The sequence below is a fragment of the Passer domesticus genome, chromosome 3 (genome assembly GCF_036417665.1).
Source record: "Passer domesticus isolate bPasDom1 chromosome 3, bPasDom1.hap1, whole genome shotgun sequence".
Lineage (NCBI taxonomy): Eukaryota > Metazoa > Chordata > Aves > Passeriformes > Passeridae > Passer > Passer domesticus.
In genome coordinates, this window is record NC_087476.1 from 107,697,994 (window position 1) to 107,723,577 (window position 25,584).

Below are 25,584 nucleotides of genomic sequence, written 5' to 3' on the forward strand. Positions count from 1 at the left end.
GTTGGATGGAAAAGAATCTGGGAATCATCTTTTATATCGATGCTACTTAGTACAATTTAACTGTCAACAGATTAATTAATTTAAATGTAGTCTTACTGTGGAAGCCAAAATCTCACATAAGCCCTGAACAAAAAAAAAACCAATGAAAAAAAGAATAGTCTCCCAGCAACATCTTGATCTTAGGACATATATATATTTATACATTAGTAGGATGTAGAATTCCCATTTACACAATCTGTGGGGTGCACACAGAGTAAATGTCTAAAATCCCACAATTTACCTTTCTGCTCTTATCTCATCATCTTTAGCACAGGCAATAGCAGCACTGACAGTCAAGAGATATTTTCCCATTATATTTCTTCAGAAAGACTACATTAATTAGTAGTTACTAATTATTTTGCCCATAGCAACACTTCTGGTAAATATCAAGGCATATATTTATTTAAAGTAGTTGCAGAAGGGTGTCTTTTTATAACTCTACATCTTGTGATTTCTGGGGTTTAGATCCATGTTGAAACATGCACATGACCACATGCTGACTGCCAAATTCATTGTAATGTAGAGCATGTTTCAGGGATAGTCCTTTAAACATAGTTAGCAGGATGTTTTTGAGGCCTTGCTGGTTGGCTTATTTATTATGAAGATTTGTCAGGCAGCATAGTTAAGTTAATCAGTAACCAATAAAAGATTTAAGTTCAGAGATATAAACAGGTTGATTTATTGCCCACAAAGGTTTTTGGCTTCTCAACGGCAACTCATGAAAACATGTTGCTATGGTTACTTTGGAAACCAATACCTTTTTATACCCTACTAATATATAGGAATTTGAGAAAAGTGTCTATTGCTCCCAGGTACCTATATGCAATTCTATTTTTTATTATTATTATGTTTAACTTTTTACTTTTAGATTTTTTTTTTTTTTTGCTATGCAAATATGTAAATAACCCAAAACTTTCTTTGTTTTGAAATCTCTGTGCTGACTCCATGTTTTCCTAACACTTTGGAGAGTCAGGTCTCATTTTTTGTCCCTGCCTTGTTTATCATTTTTGCAATCTCCACCAAAAATCAGACCACATCATTTTAAAAACAAACGTGCCAGCCAAAGCATACTCACATGTTGTTACATCAACATCTTCTGCAGCATGTAAATCCAAAAGAAGAAAATCACAATGTTGAATACATCTAAAATTGAACGCAAACTGTCCTGCTGGATTTTTTGTGAGGTCTTTTTGCTGTTTGCTTTTTGTGGGTTTTTTATCTTGCTGAACATGTCACTCGACCTCACTGGTGAGTATTATGCAAGTTTTTTTCCCCTAACTGCTGTCATGATCACCTCTATGCTGAGCATGCAGTTTAGCTTTGGCTTGGGCTGGCTGGAATATGCACTGCACAAGATTTTCCAAAAGGACAATGGAATTGATCTCCCAGGATCCAACAGAGACACAGCAAAGATTTCAAGACACTGTGGGCTCCGTAGCCTTACTGCTGTATTTTGGGGGGTAATTTTTAGGCACCTGAATTTATACCTGGGTATTAAAACCTTGCTGGCGTTTAGGGTCAGTACGGAAACTGGACCATGATCACGCCTGTCCATTCTGTGAGTACCACTCAGCCACCAATACTTCATTATCATCAAAAATCGCTCTACTGTCCTCCAAAAAACAGCTCCTGAGCCAATGGGACATTTGGCCCAAACTAATAATCAAACTCCCACTCAGGTTTGTGCCATTCCAGCCCCTAACAAGGCTCCAATGGAGGTGGAGGTGGGGCTGGACCGTTCACACTGCTCTGGATTCAGCCTACAAAGCCATTAGCAGTGTCACCCAGCATATTGATTATCAAATAAATGATGGCCACGTGTGACTTGTGAGGCTAAAGACACTCTCTGTCAAGGTGTTCTGATGACATCATCATAAACCTAGAGGGCAAAGCTCAGCTGGTTTATGATGTCACCAGAAGGCTTCTCTGGGTTGCTGCCATAGTTCATGGTCATTATTTTCTGTAACAGAGGAGCATATTCACCTACCTCCCAGCAGGGTTCTGATCCCCATTGGCCTTCTTTTCATGTCTACATTTAAGTACATATATATTTTCATATACATATTTAAATAACTAAAAATAAATTCATTTTTTATTTTGCATATATGTATTGCATACGTTGTGCACATACTTTTAACATGTATATCAAATTTGCACTTATAGTTTTTGTTTAATTTTCATGTGTGTATTTATATATATATTGATATATATATGATTTTTATATATGGATGTGTATGTGTGTATATATATATATATATATATACATATATATATATATGTCTATAGTATATAACCTATTCTCAGCCAGTGTTTACTGGCAAGACATGAGCCAGAGTTGTCAGGCCAGTACCCCAAGCTGGAAGAAGCCCAGCAGGAAGGCAGTGGATCTGGCCAACCCCCTGTGGAGCTGGTGGAGCTGGACCCCATACAGGATTGATGCTCATATTTTTGAATTTTTTTTTAATATTGCCATTATTTTGCTGAGAAGTCACAGCTACAAAGCATTTCCTAACCACTACAATCACTGAAGCTGGCAGCAGCCACAAGTCATTGATCTCCAAGGGACGCTGCATTTCCTCTACAAAGCAGCCCTACAAAGGTGCCACCTGACATGGGGCAAAATAACCCTGGGGTAGAAAACACAGACAGGGAACAAAACAGACAGCAAGAAAGCTGAAAAATGCAACCTCTGGCCTTGTCTCCTCTGTGGATCTAAAGATGGGCATCCCCCACCTTGCACCATGCATCCAGCCCTTTCCTAGGGAATGAGGCTCACATTTCCTTTAGAGACAGGCAGGCAGGAAAGCTACATCATCTGGTGGCTTTGGCACAGCCAAAGCAGTACACCACAGCTGGATAGCTGATCTGTGCCTTTCGCCTCACTGAGAGGCCCTACCACATGCTACGAAATGCTTTAATGTCCCCTTAACATGCTGTATAAATAATTTCCGTATCCATTCAGTGGTGCTCACATGTGGTCCTTTGAAAGAGTTAAGTAAAAATTACAGTACCAATATATCTTTGAGATGAAACAATGACATTTATAGGTCATTGTAATCCATTCATTAATTAATTTTTTTATCAGCCTTCCATATGATCCATATGATGTGTTCTAAATGCTAAATTTGTCCTACAGAACAGTTTTAAGAAATAGATAAGTTTTTAAAACGGACTTGAGAAGTTTCTTAACATTTGAGTTAACTCAGGAAGAAAACGAAAACTTGCATTCCCATCACAGCCCACAGAGCCCTTTTTTGAGGCAAAAAAAGAAGGAAAGAGCACAGTCCCTTGCTGTCCAGCCATAACCACAAAACACAGCCACGCACCCGAAGAGGTGCTGCCCCATTCCTGCAGCTGGGGCTGGGATGTGTGTGTAGCTCCTTCCCTTTGGGGAGGCCGTGCAGGGCGCTGCCATGTGCCGTGCAGGAAGGCACAGGATGAGGAGTGGGAAGCAGAGTCATGTGCAACACTTCCCTCGCTCCGCTCCCTGGGAGGCAGCAAGGCCGCAGGAAAGGCAGCTGTGCCTCAGCACTGATGGGATGCAGAGACAGTGCTTGCTTTCTGACAAGGGAAATTATGTGGCAAAGGCAAAGGATGGATTCTGCCAGGACTTACCTTTTTTTCTTGTTCTTTCCTCTGTCGTATTGATAGCGTACATCTCCAGCCTCATCCACCCTCCCCTGGCCCCATCCCACCTCACTGTCAGTGCATGAGCCTGACAGCCCCAGGTTTTTATATTTCACAGAGATCCTCAAGAGCCAGCACAAAGAGAAAAAAGCCTTTCAACTGGCCTATTTAATGATGAGGGGTCTGCTCTGTTAGTGATATGAAAGCCCTGATGTGATACTCTCCAGTTAACAGCGAGGTGTGCCTAAATCCTGCCATGCAGGAATAGCAAGAAATTAATGTGTTGGTATTCCCCCTCTCAAAAGTAGTTTACAATTCCTATTTAGTACCTACCTATTTTTAGGTACTAAAAAGACCTCTGATTGGCTCAGCTCTATCACTTAAAAAAACTTTACAAGTTTTTTACTTGCCTAAAGCACAGATTCATAAATCAAAGATCATTACTCTTATAAATCTGATAGAGAAGCTGCAACTCAATCACACGCCAAGACACCATCAGGCCAAACAACACCCTAAAAAAAAAGGTTTCAAGGCAGCACTTCCTTTTCAAACTGTGCAGTTCCTTGTTTCTACATCCTGTAGCAAATCCATTTGTTTATCAGTGTGAAGTGTGTAGCCTGGATTACAGGCTGAAGCACAGCCTGTGTGTAAACCAACATAAGGATATTTCCTTGCCCTCGTATGAAAGTCACTCTTGGGTAATCTGTTAATAATAATCCTTATTAATTTCTTAAATGCTTGTGTAGAGAAACAGAGAAATTCAGGTAGGGCTTCCTGAAGCAGGACATCAGGAAAGGAGATAAATACAGCTGGATCACTCAAATGTAGGATAATAAAGAATTGTTGTGAAGTAGTCTAAACCCATCAAAACCCAATCGTGGCATAAAGTTCAGAGGTATCTGTTGAACCAGCAACAGCACTGGTGTTCCTTGTGAGCACCTTAGTGGGACTTCACACTTTCAATCAATGGAAAAGAGCTGCAGGGTATTCACTGCCACCCAAGTAAGTGCTCCAAGAAAGTGTAAGTAGCAGAACAGCCCAGTTAGAAAGCCTTTCACAACATTTTTCATTTATTTAAAGATTTTCCTTACCTATTTTAGCATCATCAGTTCAGCCCAATAAATTTATTGGTTAATTTATTCTCTGTGTGTGCATGTATGCAGGTATTTAAGGAAAAACACCAAGAACTCTCTCTCATCTGTAGACATATGTACGCTACAAACAACAGAATGAAATTTTGGGTGATTTGAAGCCTATTCACCTTGCCAAATAAAATTTTTAAAGGGCCACATCCTCAGTTAATATGATCTGTCTCTGATGCCAGTAAAATTACTCCAATTTAAACCACTCAAATATTCAACCCAGAGATGTGAAAGAGCATGGCATGTGACGAGATTGCTGGAAAAGATTGTAGGGCACTGATGGGACACATGAATGCTTCAATTTCCTTGGAAAATTGGTTGAAAATTGGGCATCCAAATAGTCACCATGAGCAGAAAGAATTCTGTTCTTCTCTCCAATCTGAATGCCCATCCCTGCCGTGGATACCTCACCTTTTTGGGAGAAAAAAAAATGTGGTGTTGTCGCATAAGTAGGGCAAAGAAAAAAATACTGTTTGAATCATAATTTCAAAAGCAGAATTTTGACAAAGCCATGTTTTGAAGGGGCTACTCACAGGAGAGGCATTGTCATACCAGGTTAGAAGATAACAAGTATTGGCAAAATAAGGACTAGTCTGTGCTCCTTCTCAGTTTCAGAATTATTGCTTATATTTCTACTTTCTTAACAAATTATTCCATTGACACTACAAAGCAGAGGGCTGAGAGTGAAGGATAATACACAAGAGAGCCCCTAGGCTGTTACTTTGGATTATAAGTATCTAATTTCAGTCATTTAAAGTAAATTCAGTTTTGTCAAAGACTCCAGCCCAACCTATAAAACTCAGGTCCGGTGAGCATGACAGCATGCCTTGGAGGAACAGGGCTACAAGAAGGAAAACAAACAGCTCCATTCAGCTCCTTAAAAGGCCTTATTTCATCTAACCATGGAGTTAGTACAACCCTCTTTGATTATGTGCACTGTAAGAGAGCGAGTAGTTTCAGTTACAAGTTGTTTCTTACACATCCCATCCTTTTGCGTGGGTTTTTACACCCCCAGCAGAGAAACTTCCATAACTGTGCCCAACAGAGCAGGGAAGGATGAGAAAGAGAGGGAAGATAAGTATTAAGAAAGCAATTTTTAGGTATTTAAGTATTTTAGAAAGGGAGGAAGAATGCCCTGTGTGTTATTGGAACTATGTGCTATTTGCACTTGCATGTAACTGTCAGGCATCCACTGTGACTATGAGGCAATAGAACAAAACAAGGCCAGCTCTCCTCTGCACTGGGGGTAATTGGAGGTTACCCCTTTATTTCAGGGGACAGCTTCAAATTTCCTGCTGGATTTGTCTCTGAACAGCAATAAACAGCCATCCATAGGCCCTGGATGGCAATCAACATACAAATTTCCCAATTTTTAGCTCTTGAAAGTGTAGTCTTGATTGAATCCCCTTTTATTTAAGGACTGTAGGCCTTGGAGAGCTTTAATAAATCAGAAATTTCTGTACCCTGAATTGCCCAGTTCATCCTCCCATACACTTGTGAGGTCAACCTGTTTTAGATAGGAAATCTTTCACCAAGTCCCTCTTTGCTGTGGACTAAAACGAGTTCCTCAAGCCACCATTTGAAGCATGGTGTTACAGCCTGGGTGTGCACATGGAAAAGATTAAGGCTACACATTCATTGCATCTCAAACTGGGGCTTGAGCTAAGTCAAGGTCTTCTCCACCTAGGGAATATGGAGAGCAAGGTCAGAGTCTTTTCCTGGCAAGCTCAGCTCACCTGCTCTGTAATGACACTGAATGATGTTTGCTTAATGCCAGTATGAAACTCAGTTCATAGAGATCGTTTAAAGAAGTAAAAATCAAGGGATTGTATTATTGTTGGTTTTGTTGTTGTTGTTATTATTATTATTAATTACATTTGTTGTTGCCATTGTTGTTGAAGGGCTTTTCTAATCATAGTAACTAAATAGTATTTAATGCTAAATGCTGCCAAAGAGTGACAAACTCCTCAAGAGCAGCTCCTTAGCATCTGTTTGCTAAAAGCTTGAACTTCCCTTGTTCAAATAATAACATTGTTTAGCAACAGAGACTTGAACAGCTTTGGAGGCCTCCAAAATGTAGCAGATATTTAGATGCATAATGAAAATTATTTTTTGTTGTATAGACTAAAACACATAAATATATCTATATATACATACACATATAAATAAAATTTACACTGTGCATCAGTCAAGTGTTTGAAACTTAATAAAGCAGAAGCCAGAGCCCTTTAAATCAAGAAGTGTATTAAAAAAATCATCAATAATCAGCCTCACTATTTGCCTACCTAGGAGCTAGCATGGCTGAGAGTAAGGAGGCAGGTGGGATAGGCTGCAGTGATGTAAGGGTGTAAAAAGTCCATTTGGAGCAGAATGGGGTCATGGGCTCCAGCCTGAACCACCAAGAAGGAGATTTTATGGCACATCCCTCCATCTCACCTGCCTGGGCAAAGCTTTGTTAGGGCTGCTGGGGCTGTGCCTGGTCCTCTTGGGTCAGAGGGGAGCAGATGCATCCCTTGGCTCATGATGAGGCCCAAGGACCATGCTGTGCTCTAATAACAGAAGGTTTACATGGCTACAGGTCTCCCTGTTTGCATGCAAAGAAAGGCTTGCTAAAAAATTAAAATAAAATGAAAATTCTAATTTTTTAATTGAAAAATAAAATAAAATAAAATAAAATAAAATAAAATAAAATAAAATAAAATAAAATAAAATAAAATAAAATAAAATAAAATAAAATAAAATAAAATAAAATAAAATAAAATAAAATAAAAAACAGTTATTTCTCACTCTTTGTTTCTTCCTTCCAAGAGTTTCCCAGCCCTCATGCTGGGAAAAACAGGGGTGCCTATCCCAAGGGAAATGCTGACCTGTCCCAGCACCAAATCCATACTTCCTAGTCAGATCCAGTGTCCAAGAGCCACAATTCCCTGCTTTGTTCTGTGCCAAATTTCCAAAAGGAGAACAGCCCAGGCTGTAGCTGCTCCATCTCTGGCAGAGGAGGTGAGCCCCCAGCGTGAGAACATTTTGCCAAAGAATGAACCACCCCTCCAGCACTCACATTACATAAACAAGATAAGAAGTCCTTCCAGCCCAGACCCTAGGCCTTGTGGCTGGGGCAGGAGGAAGGAAGCTGGGAGGGCAGCCACAGCACTGCTGTCCCTGCCAGGCTGGAGAATGGAGAGGTTAAAAGGGCTCCTTCTTCCTCCCCAGGACAAAGATCTCCCCCTCAGCTGTTCCCACCACATCCAGCGACTTGCTCAGACAATTGTGCAAAGACAATGTCACAGGGCCTCAGGTCTCTGTAAGTCTCAAGGGACTTTCCACTGCTCCAAAATGAGTCCTTGCTGTCTGCTGTTTCCTGATGTAAACAACGTGCTCCTTGCTGAACACCCTCCACCTCAGCAGCCTCAGTGCTAGGTGGCTCTTTTACCTATGTTGCTGGTGCCAGCCACATGGCTGTGCTTGGCAGAGAATTTTGGTAAAGCACCTTCCCTGGGCAGTACATCCAATATATCCAGTAGGAGATACATGGCACTAATAGAAAAAGGGCATTGTCCTGTCATAATCCTGAACTGCTCATTTTGGTCAGTCCTTGTCCGTGATCCCAAAGCTGAGCTGAAGACCTTCACCAGCAGCTGCCTGATCTGCACAGCAGAGGAGATTCTCTGTGTCCCCCAGGATGATGTCCTCCACTCAATGAACACAGTGACCTCAAAGGAGAGGGCAATCTGCTCTCAAACCACGGCTGCCAGGTTCAACAGGGGTGCAGAGACAGATGCTAAATGAAGCAGACCCCTTGCCCCTCAGTTTGGACTTGTACCCTATCTGATATAGCATGGACATGGATTCAGGGAAGAGCTGGTCAGATTTTGGCAAAAATCCCATAATATCCTATAGATATGCAAGTCCTGGCTCCCATTCAGTAGCCAGACAACTCCTCCAACTCAACAGAAAGGTAAATCTGGGTCCAAATCTGGGCTCGGCCTCTTGAACATCTCTCTAATAACTGCTGAGTAATTACTGTCAAGTAACCAGCCACTATCAAGTTCCAATAAAGAACATGTCTTGTAAGGAGAGAAGGAGGTGGAGGGAGGACTAATTTGCCAGGTAGGAGGTTTTAATGCCATCAGGGAAGATGTTGCTGGTCCCTTGCTTAACAAGGCCTGTTGTTAATTCTGCTCTGGGTAAAGGGATTGCAAGGGAAAGAAAGGAGGCAAAGGGAATTTTAAAAAATAGCAATCCAGCCAGAAAAGAGAATGTAGGTGATAGTTTCAGTTTCTGCTGCAGCCTGTGTTGGGTGGGGCTTACTCCCATGCTAGGACCCAAGGCTGTGTGGGAGCTCTGCCAGGCCAGCCTCATTGCCATGCATCACCAAAAAAAACTCTGTGGGTAGCAGCTGGGAAGGGAGGTGGAAATCCCACTCACAGGGACTGAGAGTGCAACATTTTAGGGAAAAACCAGGCCTGCTTTTTCACCACCACTTTTTTACCACTGATGCTCGCAGCAGTCAGTGGTACCAACCACAGGCAGCAACTCATTTCAAAAAGTCAGCGGTGAGAAAGTTACCTACAAAGCACCTCCCATCAAGGGACAAACAGAAGCACCGTGGCCAGTTTGCCATCCCATCAGCTGTGTCACCCAGCCCTGACTCTGCATCACCCAAGGTGTCCTTGGAAGCTGAAATCCCGTTGATTTGCTGTTCAACATGTGCTTGGACACATTAGGTACCCTGCAAGAATAAGGTGGCAACATTAGAGTGCATGATGATTAGCACATCAAAAGGCAATTGAAAGGGAAGTAGGCTGTTAATTTACTCTGGTAAAGACAGTGACAAACTGTGGGGTTTTTATCCTTTATCTCTATCCAGGACACCAGTAGGGGGGAAAGGTTGTTTTTTTTGTTTTTTTGTTTTTTTTAACACAGGAGGTTTTGCAGGGGATTTCCCAGGCTTGGGAAAAAGTCTTTGGCTGAAGTTTAAATTTCTGGTGTTGCATGAGTTATCAGGACCCGAATAGAAGCTGACTTAATCCACCATTGTTAGGTGCTGGTCAATGCCAGGGATCGTTGCACCTGCCTGCACACGCTGCCCTTGTGCTGTCATCAGCAAATAGCTGAGCACTTCAGTAGCAAACTGATTTTATAGCTCTGAAAGGCTCTAGAGCTTCCAGGAGTACTTGGGCCTCACAACTACTTTCATCCTCAAAAAGTAAGCTCCTCAGGTTGCAATCCCCATCTGAGCCTTGTTCTCCTCCACACCCTTCCCATATGAACATTTGCCCAAGCACTCACTTTGATGTCTGCACAACATGGATGTTGTTCAGGAAAAGTTATTGGGTGAGTCACTGGGCTGGGATCCACTGGCAGCTCATCCTCCTCCAGGTAGGCTGAGGAGTGTGCAGCCCAAAAACTGCTCTTGGGGTTAAAGTAGATTATCCCCTGAAGAGCAAACCCTTTTATAGCTCCCGAGTCTTCAGCATCTTCAGCTGGGTTTGCCAGAAATGCCAAGCTGAGACTCGGCTGCTTGGCCTCTGCATAAAAGAATGAGTCTAGGAATTAATTTAATGGGTTAAGCTGTATATAAACCTCTGCAGTATGGCAGATATCAAAGAGCAGCACTGTTGCTTAAAAATTTACTTTTCCAAGCTAGACACAATAACTGGGGAGTGGGAGTGACAACCTAAACCTTGTCTTGAACTGCCAGCTGGTGAATTCCCCACAGGAGGTATCTAGCCTTCCCTCTTGGAGAAGAAAACTTCCCCCACATACCCAAACAGTCAGAACAGCAGCAGAACCAGATCTGAATCTGGACTGAAGGGAGCTGATTAATTTCTATCTCTCAAGTGGATGCTAGAGCATTTTAAACTCTGTTTAAGCTGATAGAGCAGCATCCTATTCTAGTTCTCAGCGTCAGTTCCTGCTAATTACAATTGTTCTTTCTGTGCAAATGCATTTATTTTCTCTAGCCACCAGTTCTGCAAACCAAGAGTCAGGCAACTAGTCTGTTCATCCACAAGGTTTAACAACACTACCTTCACACCTTAAGAATTACTGTTATCGAAAAAACACAGTTGCTGACAGAAGTTGCAGCTCACACAGCACCTCAACATCTATTAGTGTTGCTAAAGCTAGATCCAATCCTTGTAAATGTTAAAGGCACTGGGTTTACTTCTGTGAAGTCAATCTGAGATAGAGTGGGAAAAATGTATTTAAATTTATATTTGCTTGTGTTGAATGTCATGTACAGATGTGCAGGACCTACATCTTTGCAGTCTGGTTCTACCCTTGCAAACATGTTGCTGGGCAAAAAAGAAATTGCCCTGGTGAATATGCACTACCTAGAAATTAAAATAGATTGAGTAGACCATAATAAATACATGCCAGAAAAAATATAAAGAATGTGTGGGAATGCCTATACTTTATCTCAACATTTCTTAGCAAAATAATTTCCTTATGGTGTAATCAAAAATGGAAAGCCAGCACCTAACTAAATTAAGTGCCACAAACATTAATAATGGTTAAAATTACCATTCAATTTATTTTTATATTGGATGATCTTCAAAGTTGTAGACTGAGAATTGCTGAAACGTTTTAGGGATTTGTTTCTCAAATCAGAATACTTCAGAGATGAAAATATTAACTTGAATTTTAACATATAAAAATCCTTAGTGAAAGGAAATAGATGTATTTTTTGCAAAGGAAAAAAAAAAAAAGGAAAAGAAAAACTTTAAAAGTTCCCCTGATAGTTACAGATGGTTTAATCTTTGGAACCTATTATGTGTTCATTTTCCCTTCAGCATTAATTATACATAATTACCACCACTTTACCCATACCCTTTCAAAAACGAAATCTGTTTACATTTTTCGCATACGTTATATAAATGCAAGATTTTTAATGCAGTTTTTCCAGAAACGGGATTTCAATTTACCTTCTGAAGGACAAGGGGAGCCAGTGCGCGGCAAACCGATTTTATTTAAGTTCCTTTAATATCGCTTAATTACTTTTAAACTCTGGAAGCAATTAGCTTATCACCCTTTGAAGTGCGACAGGCGAGTTGCCGTGCTGGGGAGGAGAACGCGCAGCGCTGCCCAAGCGGCTCCTTGCGCGGGGAGATGCGCGGGGAGATGCGCGGGGAGATGCGCGGGGAGATGCGCTCGGCCGCGGCTGCAGGAGGCGGGAGCTGCCCGTCCTGCCGGGAGAGCGAAGGCAGGAGGCTGGGGAAATGATAACTCACGTTCGGCTAGAAAGGGAGCTTCTGGCTAGGGCTGAGAGCAGCGCTGGTGTTGTAAAAGATTGAGGAGGATTGTTCGCACTTTTCAACCTTATAATTTTACCCTGCGCGCAAACCACGAAATTGTACGGCTCAGCTCTTCCTTCTTTTTTTTTTTTTTTCTTTCTTTTTTTTCCCCTTCATTCTGTCTCTTTTCCTCTCTCCCGCCCGCCGCAGATCGCTGTCAGGTGGCTTTTTTCCCGGCCGCGCAGGGATCAAAGCGCCCGGGAGTAGAAGCGCCCATTGTGGGGCTGACACACGATCGCCCTGGGCAGGGGCACCGCCGGGCGCTTCCCCTCGCGAGTGGCATTTCCCCACGGGCTTGAGAGGGTGGGGTTTATTTTGTCCTTGTCCCCACTTCCCCCGTGGGGAGACTCGTTCCCCAGTTGTTCCACCTCGGTGCTCTCCTCTGCGGGTGCTTCGGAGAGGGGGAATGCCAAGGGAAGGGGGCACCTCCCTACCTCCCGACCCCAAACTCTCCCCGCCCGGCAGCAGCTCCATTATTTGCATGTCATGTTTATAACCTGGTGGAAACCAAGACTGATATTTGTGGTCGGGAGAAGATGACTTTCACCTCTCCGGATCACTCTCTTAAATAAAAAAGAATTGACCAGCTATGGGCGTAAGCATTTATCTTGAGTTTGCGGTCATTATCTTTATTATATTGCCTCTGCAATAAATAAATCTAGTAGTTACTACCCCACAATAAAACTGTAGTATATGGGACACCTTACTATTACTTTCTTAACAATCTGCCATCTCTTCACCTCTAAATCTTCCCTGTCTGCCCGGCCCTCGCGGGTCGCTCCCGGCCCACAGGTGCGGAGCCTCCGCGCCGCTGCCTCCTCCTGTCCCGCCCTGTGCTCTCCTTTCCCTTTTTCCTGAGGATTCCTCCCAGAGAGGCGCCTGTCGGGCCCCCAGGTGCCAGTCCTGCCCGCGGGCTGCCTGCGCCGGGCGGGCATTCTCGGGGGACCCCGTCTCGCGTGGGCATCCCCTGGGCGGGTGACCCGCCGTGGGCATCCCCTCGAGGGGATATCCCGGGGACGGTGGTCCCTTTGTGGGCATCCCCCAGCCCAGTGTCCACCTGTGGACATTCCCCGAGTGGGTCTTCCCCGTGGGCGGCCCCCAGGTAGGTGTCCCCCACGGGCACCCCCTGCCAGCAGGTGGGACCCCCCCTTTGGGACCATCCCGCTCCTACACCGCCACCCCAGTCCTTCTATCCCTACCCCGGCCCACGGGGATGCTCCTCGCTTGTTGGGGGCTGAACCTTGACCACCCCTTTTTCTTGTGTGAGGGGTTTTTGTTTTGTTTTTTGGGGTTTTTTTTGGGGGGGAACACTGGGGGGCCGGGGAACAGCCCCAGAGCAGAGGCTCAGCAGAGAAGGAAAGCACTGCCGCTGCGCCAGGGAGATTTCACCACGGCTCCCTGACTCCCGCTGCCTTTCTGGTTCTTTCCCCCCCTATTCCATAGGTAAATGTCCACGCAATAATATTTATTTACACTCAGGATGCTGCACGTATTTTTTTAAATTGTATTTTACCGGGGTGATTCCTTCTTGCTTTTAAAACAAGCGGCTTGGAAAAATATTCCCATTTGGGGCAGGAGCAAAGGAGAGGAAAAGGAGGGGTGGAAGCATTTTTATTTATACCTTTGACATTTAAAAGAGCATAATTAATTTGTCCTGCTTGCATTAACATTGTTGAGGAAGGTTTCAGAAAGCAAACCAGCAAAGGGAAGGGGGGAGGAAAAATAGAAGCTCGCCTAGAAAGCTTAGGATTTTTTTTCCCTCTTTCAGATGTGTAATCAATCATTCGAGTAGGAGGCAGCAAAATTGTAAAGATTCGATAGATTAAAATGCAAATGAAAGGTAGAAAAAGAAACATTAACATGGCAATCAAAGATTTAATAATCGTAAATCACGGTGGGGTTTTTTTGTTGCAGCTGCAGTTTGTGTGTTTTTTATGTTTTAATCATGTTCGTTCTATAAATAAATAATTTCTGAAACGAGACTAATTTTTCACTATTTTAACCGTGGGCTATGGCACTAAATATTTTTTTTAATGTATGGAACTCCAGATTGCAAACTATCAGACTAGGAAAAGGGAAAAGATAGCTAAGTTGGATTAGTTCACATTTGAAATTTTAAGTATAATGTCTCTGCAGTGCCGACCGCTTCACTTTCCAATTGAAATCCTTATAAAGTTTATTTGGAATCATGAATGTTTACGTACAAGCAGACAACCGGCGATTTTTTACACGGCTAATGGTAGCTCCAACCCTCATTTCTGGAGGAAATATGGGAAAAAAAATATATATGTGTGTGTGTGTCTGTATGTATTTTTTTTTTCCTTTTCCCTATATGTGTACGTATAGGAAAAAGAACAATAACACTTAGGCTGTATTACCTCCAAATTAAAGCGTTGCTAAATTTCCAAGGGAAGATTAAAGAGGGGGAAACCTGGGGAGAGAGCTGGTCAATACGGTGAAGGACAAGCAGGAGAGTATTTGCTCTCCCCCCTCGGTTTAGCGCGGCTCCTGAAAGGGACGCTCCGGGACTGCCTAGGATGGCTGTGGCAAAACCAGCATCCTTCTGCTCTGGCTCACACGGGCTCGGCTTTGGTACCCCCAAGTCCCGGGTTATGGGGTGCACCGGCTCGTCCTCTGGGAAAACGGCTGGGAAATAATTCTTTGAACTTTCGGGCTCAGTGGATGGAGTTCATTTTGCGCGGCGACGAGGGGGAGAAAGGAGTTAATCTTTACTTCGTTGGTAATCTTTATAGAGCCGAGGGAGAGGGAAGGGAGAGGAGGAAAATCCCCCGTGGGCTGCTCCGGTTTGGGGGCTTGCGGCAGCGCTGCCGTCTCTAAAGAGCGCTCGGCGAAAGGAAACCGGTACAAAAACCAGCTAGACGCGGAAAACGAGCCGCCTTTCTGGGACCTTCTCCTCCTCGCCGAGGGGGCCCATGCCCGTGCCGTTCCCCCCTCCCCAGCTCCTCCGGTGCGCCCGGCAGCGCTCCCCGCCGCCGGACCTTTCCCCGGGGCGGCCGCCGCTCCGCGCCGCGGGGCCCCGCGCATCCCCCGCGGCCGAGGGAATGCTGCCGGGAAGGGCCCCGGGGAGCCCCACCGCAGCACCCCGCACCGCAGTCCTCCATGCGGTACTCGGGATTCGGGGGCAGAATCCACCAGTGGGTTTTTTCCCCAGCCAAATCACTTTATACCCTCTTTAATTTTTTCCCCTTGCTAGAGCCCTATTTTTTCCTCCCCACTTCCTCTCCCCGGATCGGGGGGTCCCAGCAGGACGGCCCCGCCGGGAGCTGCACTGGCTCTGCACGCCGGCTGCCGGGGCCGCGCTCCGGGCGCTGCCCGGGACTCGCAGTCTGCCAGGCGGGGAGCGGGGCCGGGGGCTCCGGGCCCGGGGGGTCCGGGGGGGCCCCGCCGCCTCCCGCAGCCCCTGACCCCGGCATGCACGGAGCGGTTCCATTGATCATCCCGGCCCGCCACCCCCTCCCTTTATGAGATAATGCAATTACAAACATCAATAAGGAGCTGCGAGGGGAATCATTATGCGGTGACAGTGATAAATGACGGTGCAGAAATAGCATGCTTTTTTTTTTTTTTTTTTTTCCCCTAACAATCCAGGGGCTTTGGGGGCTGAGCACAGTCACCAAGGTAACAGATGACATCCAAAATGGCACCAAAGGAAAAAAATGAACAGTCTTTCTTTCGCCTTTCACTCTTTTCGCCCTGCTCTTCCAAAAGAGTTAGTTGGGGCTTTGGAAGCAGCTGCCACACAGGCATGCGGGTATTTCCACACGCATTAAAGGGCCGGGGAAGGCTTGCTGGCTGTCACACACAAAGCACCAGCCCGGCCCGGGAGCTGAGCAGCCACCTCCAGGAGGCACCGGGAGCTCCCACCCCAGGCGCGATCGCCCCCGCTCCGCTCCGCGCCGCGCACCGCCCGTCCCTGCCCGCGGCCGGGGACAGCCGCCTCCTCCCGGCCCGCGGGAAACGTCCGTTCCATTTTATACACGAATAGAAATAGAAATAGAAATATATATACGTTATCGTCACGGGCGGCGTAGCAAGGTCAGGGGAGGAGAAAAATATTTTTCTGTTTTCCACGCAGGTTTAGGACGCGCGGAGCGAGACGCCAGTAGCGGGAACTTTACTCGCAACAGCGCCAGGGGTGGAAATATTCACAGCGCGGCCGAAAAGTGCCGCTTCTGAGCCCAAAAGTACCTGTGGCTGCGGGTGGCACGGCCGAGCCGGCAGGGCAGGCACAGCCCACGCGAGTCCCTCTGCCTGGAGTGGGACTCGGCTGGAATTTGCTGTCCCTCGAAAAAAACCCGCTTGGGGGTGAGGGTGCCCATCCCAGACGCAGGGCAGGCCCCGCGCAGCGGTGCGCTCAAATTCCGCGCTGAGGAGATTCTGGCCCCTCTCCAGCCTCTGTGAAAGGGTGGGAAGGAAGAGCGCTGCGCTCGCCTTGCGCGGCAGCGCACGCACCCCCCCTCCGCGGGGGAGGCGCAAAAATAAAGGGGGACGCGGGAAATCGGGGCCAATATTTAAAAAAAAGAAAAAAGAAAAAAAAAAAACACACACAAAAACCCCCAAAACCCAAAAAAACAACAAAAACCAAACTAAAACCAGGAAAACAGAGCGTCGCTGAAGGCTGCGCAAACTTTAGTCCGGCAACGCGCAACATCCGCGGCGCTCCGCGGGCGGCCCCGAAGCCCCCGCACTGCCCCCCCGCGTCACTCTCCCGAGCCCCCAAGAGATGGCAGTCGAAGACGGCTTTCCTCCTCCTCCTCCTCCTCGTCCTCCTCCTCCTCGGCGGCGGGCAGCGGCAGGACGGCGGGGCCGCGAGCCGCTCCCGCACTGCGCCCCCGCGCAGCGCCGCGCAGCGCCGCGGGACGCGCAGCCTCCGGGGCCGGGTGAGCAGCGGAGGCGCAGCAGGGCGGCCCTGCCCGGGCCCCTCCGGGCCCCCCCGGCGCGGTGAAAGGAGGGTAGCTAGGAAACAGCGAGCGGCCCGAAAAGGCGGAATTTCCAACGTGTAAAATGTTCTTAACGGAGCCATTGAGAGAGTGCAATAAGGCGTGAGGGGGAACTAATCTTCCCATTTAAATGTTTGTGGCAATTTTATCTAAATGAATTTTAATGCTAAACGAGGGATAATTCCCTATTTGTAACCCGTTTACTTCTCTTTCCTGTGCCTCTGAAGCTGTCTAACATCATGCGATGAACAATAACAATAAAAATACTGTCAAGGCATATTCTTCATTTTGAATGTGTTATAATTACAGCTGATTAAATGTCTTGGGATGTAATCGTGGGTTTAATTTGAAATGTGCCCCCCTCCAAAAAAAAAAAAAAGGTCCCATGCAGGAAGGTCTATGCCCCACTTCGCAGCGGCTGCGAGGAGAAGGGACGCGTGTGCCCTCGCCTGCGAGAGGGCGGTTTGTTTTTGTCTTTCAAGAAACCTTAAAAAACCCCAAAAAACCCAAACACATAAAAACAAAACAAACAAAACGAAACAAAACCAAAGGGGAAAAAAAAAAAAGAAAAGAAAAAAAGCGAGCCCCGTTCATCCACGTTTTGGCAGAAAAATGTCATTACTCCGGCCTCACAAAGGAGGGATGTTCATCCTCCTTGGCGGTACAGCGGCCCTTTAAAAAAAAGGGGGGAAAGGAGGAGAGGAAAAAAAAAAGAAAAAAAAAAAAAAGAGGGGGAGGAAGTCCCAGCCGGGGAGGAGAGGTCCCCCTTTGGTGGCCTGCTTCTTTCAGAAAGGTCTGCACTGCCTGCCTGCAGCTCTGCCTGCACCCCTGCCCAGCCCGGGGGACTCGCCGAGTCTGCCCTGCAGCACGCCCGGGACACCTCCCGCGGGGGGTGCCGGCTGCCTTGGGAGAGGCTGGGGGGGGGGTTGCATTATTTCGCCTTAATTAAGATATTTGTGTCGTTTTCCTAGCCCCGGGAATCTCAATTTTTTTCTTCTATAGCTGCGAGTTGAAGCAAAGGAGGTCTCGCAGCCCGCACGGGCGGGCTGGGCGCTCCCGTTCCTGGCTGTGGGGCAGAAAGCACAAACGCGAGAGGAAATTGGCTAATGAGGGTCGGCGCTGGCCTTGCTCGCAGAGGTCCAGCAGCACCCCGTCCCCCTACAGATATGCACTGCCCAGCAATGTTTGCCAAGTTTTATTTTCCTCCTTCCTCAGTATGCTCAATTCCAGTAAGAAACTCAGTAATTTGAACTGTGTATTAGGCTATAATTTGGGAGGCAGAGGTAGTAACACTATTTACAAATTTCTGTCCAATAATGCCCTACGATATTACATTTATTAAAAGGCAACAGTTCCCATCCTGACAATTTACAGTGCAAGTTCCAAGGAAGTTTCTTTATGCAGCGTAGCATTACTTTTACATTCTTTAAAAATGAAGCTGATATTTAAACAGCAAATGATAGGTAACATCTCCAGAGCCAGCTGAATTTTGTAGCTGCTCGGCTCTCAGCCTGGGATAGAATGGCTACAAATACTGCATGGGGACAGGAAACAAATTTTGCAAGCAGTGGAGTCACCATGACAAAAAATAATTTGTTTTTATTTTAGATTCAGATTTCATTACTGCACTCAAACTACTACAACTGGGCTTTGAGTTATTATACAATCCAAACTGTTTCAATCAGAAACTCTAAGACTCAGTGTGCAATGATTATTATTAATAATAATTAGCTCCTTGGTTTCTTGATAGAAAAAGGCTATCAACAAGCATTTGTTTAACCACAACAAAAGTATAATTAGCTTATCCCACTTAGTAAATCTGTATGCATGCCAACTCATACCAAACTGCTACTTTTACAAAAAATTGCAATAATACAGATCATTTTTCCAGTCCTTTTTGCACAAAATTTATTTACAATGTATACATAAATGCTCCATGATGGGACTATGGAAAAAAAAATGCACACATGACCGATGTCTTGCCCAGAAAGAAAGTCAACATATTAAAAATAAATCTTCAGTCCATGTTTTGAGCTGCATAAAACAGGAAGTGATGTACAAGGTGGTGGTTGCTGCATGGGGACAAGGATGCTCTGATGTGACAATTAGGCTTCAAATACACTGCCTTTCCGTTTCCATGCTTCCTCCTACCAGTCTCCTTAAGACACTGCCTGCAACAGCTGATTAATCATTGTTGATGACTTCAGTTTTTCCCATCCTTCCCGATTTACATCTGTTCAGGCCAATTCAAATATGGTGAGTAAATGAATTAGACATGCAAATTCACGCCCCAGGCTAGAAAGAGAGAGAGGGAGAGAGATGGGGAGAAAGGCAGAGAAAGGGAAGAAAGACGGACAGAGGAGGAGAGGGAGGGGGGAGAGAGAGAGTGCGCATGGCTGAAATCCTAGGATAGAAGAAAGATTCTTCTGCCTGACATAGTTATTTTAATGCTCTAAAAATCCTGCAAATAAGCCCTTTCTGTCATTTGCAGGATAAGTGTAAGGCTTCTTTTTTAATGTAAGGAGGCTTCTGGAGGAAGTGAAGAGCTATGGAAACAACACACATAGTGTGGAAAAATTTCACATTTTTTTTAAAAAATCTATAAGAAACAACGTAATATGGATAACAGTATAATAGCATTTTACAATATTTCACTCTTTGTTTTCTTAATGTCTTATATAGGTATTCAGCATGTCCCCAGAAGTTGACTTCAGTTGGTGTTTTCCTGCTTTTCAGGGTCCCTGTGAAGAATTGGAACGTCCCTTGGTCCAAAGTTGACGCCAAGAACTCCATAGTCATTGCAGAAAGACAATGTTTGAAATCTACCATCGCTGCAGACAACGTGTATTTCCCTTAAGCTACTGAGCATGAATGTCCATCACTTGTCCGCTCACTGCTGGCTCGCCGGTATGAAGCATTGTGGGGCTTGATGCTGACATGGGCATTCCAGGGTGGGGTGGTCCTCCATGCATCATCATCGCTGGGTGGTGAGGGTGTCCAGGAATGTAGGTATGCATGGGGGGGCCATGACGCAGCTGAGCAGGATGGGGGGGCATCTGGGGCGGCGTATAGCTTGGCTGTCCCATATTCATACCCATTGGACTACCCCGAGACACATAATCCCCTGGCATACTTTGCAGCCCTGCAAAGGGAGAGAAAGAGGTGGCGGTGAGTGGTGGGGACCGGCTGTGGCATCGGGCCGCGAAGCTGCTCCGCTCGGGCGCGGGGAGCCCGGGCTCCAGCCCCAGGCGGGAAGCGGAGTCGTGGGCGCGCGAGCGCCCTCGGCTCTGTGGAGCTGGGAGTCTGCGCGTGGACTCGCAGTGACGGCAACAGGAATGGCCCCTGGGTCAGAAAGAACCCCCAAGAACATCCTCCCCCTTCCAAATACAGAGTTTTTGGAGACAAAACAGCTTTCTGCTTTTATGGTTAGGAATGTATGCAATGGGGATGCTCCTGATCTCGAAGCATGCCAGAGGCGGCGCCAGCCTGAGGATGGCTAATGCCACACGGAGGGCACTCAGGTGGGCTCCATTCCCCATGGCCTTCCTCCAGCCACCAGCCTTTGCCTTCCCGCTTTTAAAAGCACACTGGGAATACAAGGCAGAGAATCTGCAGCAGCTAAGGAGGGACTTGGGAGGAGCGATGGGTTAAATAGGTGTCAAGGTTTATCAACAGCTATTTATTTAGCTCTTGAGCCTGATCTCTTGGAATCTGTCCCAAATATTTGTGCCATTCAAAGAGATGCAATCCAGCAAGGACATACATCACTGAACAAAGGCCTCATATGAAGCCGAAATTGATAGGATTACTAAGTATGATTGCTAAATCAAACTCGTATTTTTAGAGACATTAAAAATATATGCATAATCAATAACAGTTATAAATTATTTCTTTACCCCCCTGATCACCTCTGGCTGCAGACGCCCAACTCAGTCAAACCTTTCAGTGGGTTTGGGAGAACAATAAGAAAAAAATTGGACCTAAAACAATAAAACCTCCTGCTTTCTGTGGGCCTCTGCCTTCTGCTTGGATTGCTGTAGCTGATGGGAACTGACAGGTGTATTGTTTCGGAGAGCTATAAGCTCCATAATCATCAAGGGTGAAAGGCATACGCTATTGCTAAGTAGGTTCAATTGGCTTTAGTTCTAAGTAAGAGCGCGCTGTGAATGCGCCGAACACCTTGGAATCAGGTCTCAAGGCTCTAGCAATGAATAGCTGCTTAATCTAGCCTAAAGGAACAGTTTTGAACTAATGAAAATTGCTTATAAAATATACTGTACTCACAGCTCTTTAATCAAAAAAGATGATAATATTTTTTGTAATAACCTATTAATTTAATTGGTCACGAAGCATAAAATACATCATTTAAATTTAATTGACCCAGAAACTAAGAAACAATATTTAAATTAACTAAGCTAGAAATTTTCATGATGAGGTAATAAGGCTATTGCATTCCCAAGCTCAGAGGAATGTTTTCACAGCTAATTGTTAAAACTTAGTTTTGACTTGGGCTCAGAGAAGACTACTACGAAATACTCTTGCCCTGGGTAACTTCAAACCCTATGTTAATATAGGCTGGGGGCACAACAAAGATGCTGAAATAACTCTTTTAACTCCAGAAAAAGAGCAAGGGAAATAGAATCAGGCACCATTTAAACATGGTACCAAGTGTCTTGGTGTTTCAAACCACTTTACTATTAAGAAAAAAAAAGAAACAAAACCGAAAAATTTGTATAATGTATTTTTCCCTAGAAAAAGACAAGAGGGGGGAAAAAAAACTGGGACAGTTTTTCTAGGCTTCCTTTGCGAGGTCTGCCACTGAAGATTGCATTAATGATCTCTATTTTTGTATACTGAATAAGTCAAATCCATTTGTCACACTGCAAGTGATGGCATACTTAATTTGGATATAGTCAATTAGCCTGGGCTAAGCTCCATAGCCTGCTGCGCACACCTCTATTTTGTATTCTCTCTTTTTCCTTTGCCACACGTAATCCCATTATGACGGACAGACAAAGAGAAATAAACTTGAAAAAAAAAAGAAAAAAATCAAAGTTTCATCCATTGCTTTCCAAAATGCAACTAAGTGAAGCTGCTGGATTTTGCTTGGTTTTTTTTTTCCTACCCCATGAGAAGTCTCTGTTTGGCTTTTTTGGTGTCTTGCAGGTTAGCGGGAGAAATGTAACTCATGCATCAACTGCGGTTAGACAGATTTATGACACTTTGGGGACATGCTCTTTCCTCTCCCTGTGCTGCTGCAGACCGCTTACATTTTGCAAATCAGTCTGTTGCCAAGACGACGGGCTCCCCCACCTCCCTGGCTGCTCCTTGTTTTGTCATGTGCTCGGGGATGGATAATAGCATCAATGTATGGCGGCGTCGATGTACGGCAGCGTCAATGTACGGCGCGCGCGCGCGCGGGGGGTTTGGGAGCTTGGAAAGCTTGAGCTGAACCAGAGGGAGAGAAAACCCAAAGGAGCCCAGGCGTAGGATGGATGGATGGAAAGGAAGGAACAAGCATGAGGCTATGGGCAGGGAGAACATAGGGAAATGCAAGAAGACAAATATCCCTCGGACAAAGTGAGAACAAAGACCTCGTTTGTACTTACTTCCCCCTGGCTTTGCCATTGGTTACCTAGGTGAAGGTTACATGTAGTGCCACTGCCCCTCCATGCCCATATTCATGCCCATTCCACTCATAGGTCCTAGAGGGAGATAAAAATCCAAGAAGATGCCAGAAAATGAGCAAAGTCAACAGATAGTGCCAAAAGCCCCTTTCCAAAACACAGCACGGCAGAGGGTCCAGGACCGCTCGAGCAAGGAGACGCCCGGTTTCCCTCGGTGGTGTGGAAGGCAGGCAGAAGACAGGTGAGGCAAGCAGGCAGCGGGGACGGCAGCAGAGGGCAGAGGGAGGTGTGTTTACCTGTGCTGGTGCGACCGAGGCCACCCGTGAGTGGGCGATGCTGCCCGGGGGCTTACCTGGTGCTCGGATGCCCATGTGCTGCTGGCCATCCATCACGAAACCTCCCATCGGCTGCCCGTCGGGGTTATAGGGTGTTCCTTGACTTACTGCAAAGGTGCAGAACATTTCTTTTTAGCAACAGCCAATATGGCCACCTCTTCCCATGGCATCGGGACACAATCCCCCCACCCACGGGCTATCGATGCTGGATCTAAAAAGAGGGGAAAACATCTACTGTGTGAATTTAGCTGTTGGACTAACAGGCATACTTGGTTTTGGCCTAATTTTCTTCTGCAAGTTTGGAAATGAAGTTAGCAAACTGAAATCTTGAGACATGAGGAGCCCCGGCTCCAGCTGCTGCCGCTGCTGACGTCAATGCAAAAACCTGTATAGGAGCCGGATTTTATGGCTGGAATAGTCACACTGAAATCTCAGTGTGTTAAATTACACCCTTGTGCCTTCAAAGGGCAGGACCTGAACACGTCCATGCCAGATATTTACGTCTAATGACAAATAATCAAATGTACTTGAAGAGGAAGTGTGGCCCAAAGGCATCTTGGACAACGACGGATTTGAAGAGTTTGGCAGGGAGACTCGGAAAACAAAACCAACTGGGAATAATGGACTATGATAATCCTTGATGGTAAATACCCACAGAGAGCTGCAAGACAAGATCCCAAATAGAACCAATGTGTAGAAACTTAAGGTCTTTTAAAACAATAGAAATAAATAACCCCAAAGTAAACAGCAAATGCTCAGCAATCCCCAAAGAAGAGCCAAGGGACAAAAGAGCCCTATACAAGTCCCACTACCTGAACTGGAGGTTTTCAATGTACGTTAAAAGCTGGCTTCAGTAGTAAGCTGGCTTGGGTTATTAAAGCACATAAAGCTCTACCTCATTGAATGCCTTTGAACTTTACTGAGTCCCACAAGTGATTCTGACCCCTTTGCCCTTTTGACAGGTAATAAAGTTTACAGCAATTCCACACCAAGCCATGCACCAGGGAGTGGTCACAGGAACAGAAAGAGCTGGGAAGGAAAACTCCAAACAATGACTAAAAAAATACAAGAATAATTTGGATCTTGTACAGAAAATCTGGCCATGGAACAGAGCATTTTAGTTTCCCTTTTTGAATTTTCAATGTCTTTTTTTTCCAAAATTATTAGAGTCCAAATGAAAGAAATTTTGTTGTAGTTTAATTGTCAGTCACTCCCAGCATTCATTTCTCATTTATTTACCAGGTACTGGACCTCCTGGTGAATGGCTTTTGCCTGTGTGGCTTGAATACAGTTACTACTGGGGACTTGCCTGCTCGATTGGACTGGTCTATCATGGGCTGAACTATTCTTCTTCTAGCATTAATAAACCTGCAAGAAAAAAGAGGAAAGCAAATGGTTAGGGAAGGGATGTCTTCCACCCATCCCCAAGCCCTCTCATCCTACTGTGGTGCTCTCCATCAGGCTGCATGGGGATGCAAATACTGCTAAACCTCTAACCCTGATGACCTTTGAGAGCACAACCTTGGGGTTTCCAAGCTGATTTATGTTTGCCTGCTTTTTACCACAGTCAGACACTTCCATTTCATCTTTTCATGGGGGAATTAGCCGAGTTTTCAGGAAACAATGCCAGCAACGCTCTTCTCAATACAGAATGGGGCACCAAAAAAAACAAAAAAGTGTGAAGCCGGCGAGATGCTCGTGAGGGCATCTGCTACCTCCCCCCTCATTAGTGTCATTTCTGCCTTATGTCCTTTGACTTCTTTTTCCAATTTTTTTCTTTATCAAAACCTGTCCCTACCTCTTGCAAACCTAATTCCCTTTTAATGCCCACTATTAAGATAATGAACTGTGATGGCAGAACCCCATCAAATGAGGGAACGTCTGGACTTTTATCACCACTAAGTCACACTGCTGGGGACTTCAGAGCCATGCATTCCTCCTAGCCATTTCTTGGTGGGCTTTTTCCCCCCTCCCTCTCTTTATGCAAAGTCTGAGGGGGTCAAGGCGAGGTCATAGCTTTACAGTAATTGAATTTATAATCCTGTTTTCTCCAGCTAGGCCTGACCATTTACAGCAAACATCTTGTTAAACTGTAATTACTGGACTACTGAAAATTCCCCCCCGAACAATGAAAAGAAGATCTTTGGAAATAACAAAAAAAAAGGGGGTACAGTCATTTTTAAAAATAGCTATCTGCAGCCCACTCTTTGTGGTTTTGTAGCTCTTCGCCTCAGTTAGTCCTGCAATGCTTATTTGGAAATATTCAAAATAATTTGGAGCAAAACAAAAGAAGAAGACAAGTACCCTGGTCTCCTCATGGTGCTGAAATCAGGAGGCTGGGAACCTGTCTGAATGAAGACCACTTGAAGAATCTCTCTTAAGGTTTCACTCAGCAGAAAATTTACTTAAAATCCATTTGGAAAAAATCTACATTGAGACTTAGTCATGGTAAAGCTGCATAACCAGAGTTTGTGCTCTTTGTGAGAGAGAAAAAGAATAATAAAAATATGTATGCCATAATATTTACTAGTAAAGGAAGAAGTGTGAGTGTGGACTAA

The 25,584-nt window shown here is 45.3% G+C and overlaps 1 protein-coding gene across 6 annotated transcripts in view; it reads right to left on the reverse strand.

The window, feature by feature from the left end:
- Positions 1-18,643: 18,643 nt before the first annotated feature.
- The window catches only part of MEIS1 (Meis homeobox 1), a 107,809-nt gene continuing 100,868 nt past the window's right edge, over positions 18,644-25,584 (reverse strand). For 4 of the 6 annotated variants that reach the window (XM_064414924.1, XM_064414923.1, XM_064414922.1 and 1 more), the window contains 3 exons: positions 24,336-24,394; positions 23,044-23,133; positions 18,644-20,206 (listed from right to left, as the gene is read on the reverse strand). In XM_064414924.1, the coding sequence (XP_064270994.1) occupies positions 19,923-20,206; positions 23,044-23,133; positions 24,336-24,394 (433 nt within the window). In that variant the 3' untranslated portion in view covers positions 18,644-19,922. Of the gene's footprint in view, positions 20,207-22,673; positions 22,770-23,043; positions 23,134-24,335; positions 24,395-25,584 lie in introns of all 6 variants that reach the window. The other 2 variants (XM_064414926.1, XM_064414925.1) reach the window with 1 other exon arrangement.